General features: G+C 59.3%; 1 protein-coding gene across 1 annotated transcript; it reads left to right on the top strand.

The window, feature by feature from the left end:
• Positions 1-1,271: 1,271 nt before the first annotated feature.
• Positions 1,272-3,000, top strand: LOC126381548 (uncharacterized). The gene is made up of 2 exons (XM_050031021.1): positions 1,272-2,654; positions 2,767-3,000. Exons 1-2 carry the CDS (start codon positions 1,272-1,274, stop codon positions 2,998-3,000), a joined length of 1,617 nt encoding a protein of 538 aa, XP_049886978.1.
• The last annotated feature ends 5,043 nt before the right edge of the window (positions 3,001-8,043 follow it).

The following is an 8,043-nucleotide window of genomic DNA, read 5'->3' as shown; positions in this document are numbered from 1 at the left end:
TGACTCAGCGGATGGTACAAAGTTTCTGGAACCGATGGTCTCAAGAATACTTGACGCAGTTCTTTCAGCGTTATAAGTGGAACACAGAAACTACTGAACCGCGCGTCGGAGACATAGTTTTGGTTCGTGAAATTAACTTACCGCCTGCTAAATGGCTCTATGGACGAGTTGAAGAGGTTCATGCCGGGACAGACGGAATTACGCGAGTGGTTTCCTTGAGGTGCAAAAATACTACCATTAAACGTCCAATTTCAAAGTTATGTATTTTACCTATAACCCCATGAGTTAAAAAAAAATCCTAAGTATTGTGCCATATTTTCAAATTAAACCAAAGGTTAAGTATTTGTTATAGGTTAAGAAAATACTAAGTTTAACTTGTTATTGTACTCAAGTTACACCAGTTCTTTTTTTTTTGTATTTAGGTTAAGTTGTCGACGAAGTGTCATTTTCAGTTTGTTTAGTTAGAGTTAAAGTTGCATATACCTATCTTTGATATTTTCTATGGGGATCCTTTCCCAAAACATTATATAGCTTTCATTATGGTTAGAACTTTTTTTTATATTATGTTGATACAATCCACTTAAGCAAAGCACGCAAAGGCAAATTCGAAAATAGAGTTTCTGTACTATTTTGTGAAAAATCTAAGTTTTGTATTTTTTTTTTGTTTTACGTTTTAAAGGACTAAGTCCTTGGTAGGCGGAATGTCCAAATATTGTAATAAAATTAAAAAGTTAGTTCGTAAGAACGCTCATAGATGGCGCCACATGTATTTTAAAACGCGGTATTAAGAGTTGCATACGATTTTGTTAGGCTAAGTTGTGGCATCCAATAAATGTCGGACAGTCGGAGATGCGGGTCCCGTACGCACTTCTACTGTCTAATTAAGCTCGATCGAAATCAATCGTTCGTGGAAGTGGCGGGCATCTCCCCCCTTTCGAAACCCCTCGGCAAAGTCCGAGGTTAGGGCTCGCTAGGTCCGGCTCGGCCCCCGACCCGCGACAGGTGGTCGCGACTAAGTGCCGGTGAGCTCCCGGAACCCCACACTTCGGCACTGGTCTGCCGGGTGTGGTTAGGCCGGGAGGGAAGCCGGTGGGAGCGATCGCCTGGCACGAGTAAGATTGGGTGTCGGCCGGCTTTCGAGGGGTCGTAGGGTCCTTGCCCAGTGGGCTGGGGACGCCTGGTGCGCCAGGTGTCCCCCGGTTGTTCTCCCGGCGGGAAAGGAGTTCTGACTCCGCCGCCGGGTGAAACGTCAACTGGGGTGGTGGGGGGTCATGCCGCCCCCCTCCCTCCCCAAACGGCGCCCCAGGATCTTCCGCAGGAGCGCGGCGGCTTCCCTACTTGGGATTCCGCACCTGCGGGAGACCCTGGCGTCACTGCGCCAACCTGCGCGTGACGCAGTGCGTCCCTCCCCCCCCTCCACGCCGGGGGCGGGGGAGACGTACTTCGACGCACCCCTCGCCCCTGCGGGCGAGGGCCCCCCGTCACCGGGGCCGTCCCTCTCCATGCCGGAGCTGGGACCGCCATCGCCGCCGCCGCGCCGGACAGCGCCGCCGCTGCACTTAGCAGCGGCCCCGTTGCCGCAGCGCCCCTCTCGCGCGAGCCGCTCCCCGGCCCGCTCGACGTCCCCGCCACCGGCCAAGGTGCTCGCCGCCCAGTCCCCGTCTTCGGGAGAAGGCAGGCATGCCCTTCGACTGCCGGTGCGCGGAGCCGTGTCTCCCCCCCCGTTCCGAGGAGGGTTGAGACAGGTCGCGCCCACGCCGGCGCCACGTCAGTCGCCGGAGGCGATGGACACGCAGCCGTCGTACGCGGCTGCGGCCTCGACGACACCACAGCGGGACGCACATTCCCCGCTCCAGGCCAAGCCCGCGTCGCAGCCTGCTCCGCCGAAGCGAGAGCGTTACCCCCCTTTGGTGGTGGAGGTACTCCCGGACTGGGCTCGGCACTTCCGAGCCCTCCGGGAGAAGCTCGGACACCCCCCTAACGCCCGTCCATACGGGCGGGGGGTGCGCTTTATACCGCGCACAGGGGAGGAGTACAGGACCATTCAGTCCTACCTGATGGCCCTGGAAAAGGAGACCACGATATCGTGGTTCTCCTACTCCCTTCCGGCGGAGCGCAACCTCAAGGTTGCCATCCGAGGGCTGCCGGTCGACACCGACCCAGCCCTCATTGAGGCCGAGTTACGCCGACTGGGGTACACCCCTGAGTTCGTGCGCGCCATCCAGGCGCGTTTCGGACGACCCGGGTGTATATACCATGCCCAGCTCGAGCGTAACTCCGCGACCATCCCGGGCATTTATGGAGTCACGGAACTCCTTAACATGCCCGGGGTGAAGATAGAGGCCTGGCGGGGCAAAAAGGGACCGGCGCAGTGCCACCGGTGCCAGCAATTCCGCCACTCCTCGCACAAGTGCCACCGCAAGATTGCGTGTGTGCGGTGCGGGGAGGAACACGCGGCCAGGGACTGCCCCAGACCAAGGGAGCAACCGGCGACCTGCGCCAACTGTGGTGGGCCACATCCCGCCAACCATGTGGCCTGCCCGGCCTTCGTGCGCGAGGCGCGCAACAAGAAGGCCGGAACCACAGCCCGCACCTCCTCGGGGCAAGCGACCAAGAAGGTCTTGGTCGCGCCCACAGGCGAGTCGAACGCCCAGGTCGCTCATGGCGGCGGCCAACGGCCCGAAGAGTGGCCCCACGAAGCGGCGTAAGAGGAGGCGCGGCAGGGGAGGAAAAGGTCCCTCCTTGCCCCAAATCCCGCCGCGACAGCAGCCTAAGGAGCCGGCGACATCGTCTGCTCCTAAGACAACCCCCTCCATCCGACCCCCCGCCCCAAGCCAGGGGAAGGGGAAGTCGGCCGGAACTGGCGATCCAGCCGCCGCCAAGAAGGCGGCACTACTGGTCGCCATGGGGGTACTCCAAGATGTCCTGAAGGCACTGGAGCAGGATCTCGATCCTGTTACAGTGCTTTTGGACGGGATGAAGAGGTTGTTAACGGCATAAAATTTATGTCGTTAAGAATCCTTCATTGGAACGCCGAAGGCCTGTCTAGAAAGATAGGTCTTCTACGTGTTCTCTTGAGGGAGCAGAACATTGATGTCGCCCTGATCTCAGAGACCAAGCTGAGAGGCGCAGATCGACTGAAGATCCCCAACTTCTTCGTATACCGGAAGGACGAGCTCAGTGACCTCGGTCAGGCCTATAGAGGCCTAGCCGTCCTGGTAAGAAGAAGGTTGGTGCACCAGCCTCTGCCACCTATCGCTGGTCTTCAGTCGATCTACGCCCTGGGAGTGGAGATCGCTCTCGGAGACGTCCCAACACGTGTGTTTGCGGTTTATAAGCCGCCGGCGGCGCGCCTTGTCCTCGCGGACGTTCAGAAAATTCTGGACAGCCCGGGGCCAACAATCGCGGCCGGTGACTGGAACTGCAAGCACGTTGGTTGGAATTCCACGTGGACCTGTCCAAATGGACGACGTCTGTTCGATGACGCCAACGGGGGCGGGTATGTGGTTCTGGGGCCGGAGACCCCGACCCACTACCCGCACAACCCCACTCATCTCCCAGACGTGATAGACCTCGCGGTGGTCAAGGGGCTCCGGCCCGATCCCACCGTTTAGACGTTAGACTATCACACAGGCTCCGACCATCAACCAGTCCTGATGGTCATTTCTAACCATCCTACCAGGACGAGGCTGCTGCCGCCGCGGCGGAAGTACTCCTGGGATAAATTCGGCCAGTACATGGTAGAGAACACTCCCATGCGACCAGTCTCGACCCCCACGGATGTCGACGAGTTGGCAACCGAGTTCGCCTCTACAGTCCAGCGGGCACTGCAACATGCCACGCTCGAAGCTCCCAAACCGGGAGCCGCTCCTCCCACGCCGAAGCATATTGCGAATATGCTCGCGGAAAAGAGGCGACTCCGCAAGCAGTGGAATACCACGCGTTGCCCCACCATGAAGTCCCGGCTGAATGCGCTGGCCGAGAAGATCTCGGCCGCGCTCGATAGTGCCTCCGCCGACTCTTGGCAACACACTATCGACTCAGCCGGCGAGGATTGGACCGGCATCCATAGACTGTGTCGACAGCTCTCCGGGAAGCCGACACCAGTGCGACCTCTCCTCGCTCAGGACGGGACACCCCGTTTTAGAGCTGAGGATCGAGCGGAAATCTTCGCTGAGTGTCTGGAGAGCCAATTTCGGCCGAACCCAGGCGCCGACCATGACGAAGAAGAAGTCTCCCGAAATCTAGCGGGCTATTTCGGTCAGCCGATAGCCCCTGATGAGGATCCCGTCGTCTTTACGCCCGGACAGGTGCTCCGGGCGCTAAGACGGACTCCGCTCCGGAAGGCCCCCGGCCCGGATGGCATTACCAACGAAATGCTGCGTCACCTTCCACCGCGTTCAGTCGCAGCGGTGACGCGCATTTTTAATGGCATCACGCGGACGGGGCACTTTCCGGATTGCTGGAAGCTTGGGCGAGTTATCATGCTCCCCAAGCCCGGGAAGAATATCCTGAAGCCTGAGAGCTATCGGCCAATCACCTTGCTACCGAACATCAGCAAGGTGTTTGAGAGACTTCTTCTGCGTCACATGATCCCACATATCATGCCACGCGAGGAACAATTCGGCTTTCGAGCCGAGCATTCCACGACCCTTCAACTGACAAGGGTACTGCACGATATGACGGCGGCCCTCAACAAGAGGGAGACCACCGTAGCGGTATTCTTGGATATGGAGAAGGCGTTCGATCGCGTATGGCACCCGGGCTTGGTATATAAGCTGTCCACGTCTACGACTCCACGTCGAGTCGTTAAGACTGTGGCCACCTTTTTAGAGAATAGGCGCTTCCAGGTGGCAGTGGAAGGCGCCCTCTCCCAAGTCCGAAGGATCGCTGCGGGAGTTCCCCAGGGTAGCTGCCTATCTCCGGTTTGCTACGCCAGATACACGGATGATATCCCCGTGGAGGGAGGGTCCAAGCTGGCGCTTTACGCCGATGACGCTGCCTTCTTCGCGACGTCCTTGAACGCCAAGCACGCCGCGAAGAAGATGCAGCGAACCTTGGATGCCCTCCCTGCCTGGCTGGCAAAGTGGAGATTGACGGTGAACGTGGGGAAAACCCAAGCGATCACTGTGGGACGTGGTCGGCTACACCCTCCGAATCTGACGCTGCATGGTGAGGAGATCGGGTGGTCCTCGCAGGCTAAATACCTGGGTGTGACCATAGACCGCCACCTCACCATGGCCCAGCATGCGAGGAATGTGATCGGACAGGCAGGTGCTGCCACTGCTCTGCTCCGCCCCATTCTTTGCTCGAGTCTCCCGTTGCGCATGAAGCTCGGCGTGTATAAGGCGTACATTAGGACACGGCTTACCTATGCCGCCCCCGCGTGGTACGCATTGGTCTCTGAGACCCATCGCCTAAGACTGCGGGCACAGCAGTCCAAGGCGTTGCGCACCATCGCGGACGCGCCGAGATTCGTCCGCAACGAAGTAATTCGGAGGGACCTAAAAGTCGAGACCTTGGATGAGTTTATCTCCAGGCTCTCGACTGGGATGTTCGCGCGCGCGGACGAGTCAGATTTCGTGCACCTACGAAATCTGGCTCCATACCACGCGCGACCCCCGGACTGGAAGCCGTATCCTCGCGAGCTGGCTGATGTGGAGGAGCTCGACGAGGATACCTACCCAGCAACGGACTGACCCAAGCCGCCGGTTTGAGGGCAACCGTCATTGTTGACGGTTTCGACCTTGCCGGCGGACTCACCGGACTGACCTCACTGGACTGACCCCGCCGGCTCGAGCTGACCTGGAAACTTCGGGTCAAGCTCGCCGGCCACCTACTATGACGAGACACGTACCGCCTGGCTGGAGTCGCTCACTGGGCCTCCCTCAACAGGGTCTCACCCGGTGGGCTGACTCGCCGGCGGTACCATCCCGGACAAGAAATTGGGCCTTCGGAGGCGCGAAACTCGCCCACCGTGGCCCGCCCCCGTGCCCCGCCCGTTTTAGCGGGCGGCGAGAGCTATCGCACCAAAGGGGCCAAGCCCCGAGGGTGCCTCCCCGACGTCCGCTTCGCGGACGTCGAGAAGACAACAAGATTCTCAATAAATGTCGTGATCCCACACATCATGCCACGCGAGGAACAATTCGGCTTTCGAGCCGAGCATTCCACGACCCTTCAACTGACAAGGGTACTTCACGACATGACGGCGGCCCTCAACAAGAGGGAGACCACCGTAGCGGTATTCTTGGATATGGAGAAGGCGTTCGATCGCGTATGGCACCCGGGCTTGGTATATAAGCTGTCCACGTCTACGACTCCACGTCGAGTCGTTAAGACTGTGGCCACCTTTTTAGAGAATAGGCGCTTCCAGGTGGCAGTGGAAGACGCCCTCTCCCAAGTCCGAAGGATCGCTGCGGGAGTTCCCCAGGGTAGCTGCCTATCTCCGGTTTGCTACGCCAGGTACACGGATGACATCCCCGTGGAGGGAGGGTCCAAGCTGGCGCTTTACGCCGATGACGCTGCCTTCTTCGCGACGTCCTTGAACGCCAAGCACGCCGCGAAGAAGATGCAGCGAACCTTGGATGCCCTCCCTGCCTGGCTGGCAAAGTGGAGATTGACGGTGAACGTGGGGAAAACCCAAGCGATCACTGTGGGACGTGGTCGGCTACACCCTCCGAGTCTGACGCTGCATGGTGAAGAGATCGGGTGGTCCTCGCAGGCTAAATACCTGGGTGTGACCATAGACCGCCACCTCACCATGGCCCAGCATGCGAGGAATGTGATCGGACAGGCAGGTGCTGCCACTGCTCTGCTCCGCCCCATTCTTTGCTCGAGTCTCCCGTTGCGCATGAAGCTCGGCGTGTATAAGGCGTACATTAGGACACGGCTTACCTATGCCGCCCCCGCGTGGTACGCATTGGTCTCTGAGACCCATCGCCAAAGACTGCGGGCACAGCAGTCCAAGGCGTTGCGCACCATCGCGGACGCGCCGAGATTCGTCCGCAACGAAGTAATTCGGAGGGACCTAAAAGTCGAGACCTTGGATGAGTTTATCTCCAGGCTTTCGACTAGATTTTTATTTTTTTCGTGCACCTACGAAATCTGGCTCCATACCACGCGCGCCCCCCGGACTGGAAGCCGTATCCTCGCGAGCTGGCTGATGTGGAGGAGCTCGACGAGGATACCTACCCAACAAAGGACTGACCCAAGCCGCCGGTTTGAGGGCAACCGTCATTGTTGACGGTTTCGACCTTGCCGGCGGACTCATCAGACTGACCCCACCGGACTGACCCCGCCGGCTCGAGCTGACCTGGAAACTTCGGGTCAAGCTCGCCGGCCACCTGCTATGACGAGACACGTACCGCCTGGCTGGAGTCGCTCACTGGGCCTCCCTCAACAGGGTCTCACCCGGTGGGCTGACTCGCCGGCGGTACCACCCCGGACAAGAGATTGGGCCTTCGGAGGCGCGAAACTCGCCCGCCGTGCCCCGCCCGTTTTAGCGGGCGGCGAGAGCTACCGCACCAAAGGGGCTAAGCCCCGAGGGTGCCTCCCCGACGTCCGCTTCGCGGACGTCGAGAAGACAACAACTGCTGCAATAAATGTCGGATCGCTCTGCTTGCCGAAGTGCTCGGAAGTTTTCACCGTCTACCCACACAGCAGCCTAGACGTCCAGAAGCAGGGGTGGGGGGGGGGGTATTTTTACCAAAATACCCTCCTGACCGCGATTCCAAACGGTACCACCGTTACCACCCTATCCACCCCCGGCCTCCCACCAGCGGGTCTCACCAGGGAGGGTGTGGTGACGTGTGCTCTGCCAGGCGGACCGCAAAGCTTCGCACGCAAGCAGCCCAAACGCCGCTTCACCGCGCCTCGGCCGTAACGGGGTGAGCATGGCTCCCCCAACAGCTGGAGTCGCGAAACGCAGGACGCGCGTATTCGTGCGTTCCTGCCTTTCCACCGCGCTCGCTGCCACCAGTGCAGCAGCAACCAGAAGGCTATCGCCTCCGCCATGTTTAGCTGGCGCCACCCGCCGACCGCCTT

This window comes from Pectinophora gossypiella, unplaced genomic scaffold (assembly GCF_024362695.1).
Source record: "Pectinophora gossypiella unplaced genomic scaffold, ilPecGoss1.1 Pgos_61, whole genome shotgun sequence".
In the NCBI taxonomy this organism is placed as follows: domain Eukaryota; kingdom Metazoa; phylum Arthropoda; class Insecta; order Lepidoptera; family Gelechiidae; genus Pectinophora; species Pectinophora gossypiella.
The sequence above is the reverse complement of the archived record's forward strand: the minus strand, read 5'-3'. Positions and strand labels throughout refer to the sequence as shown.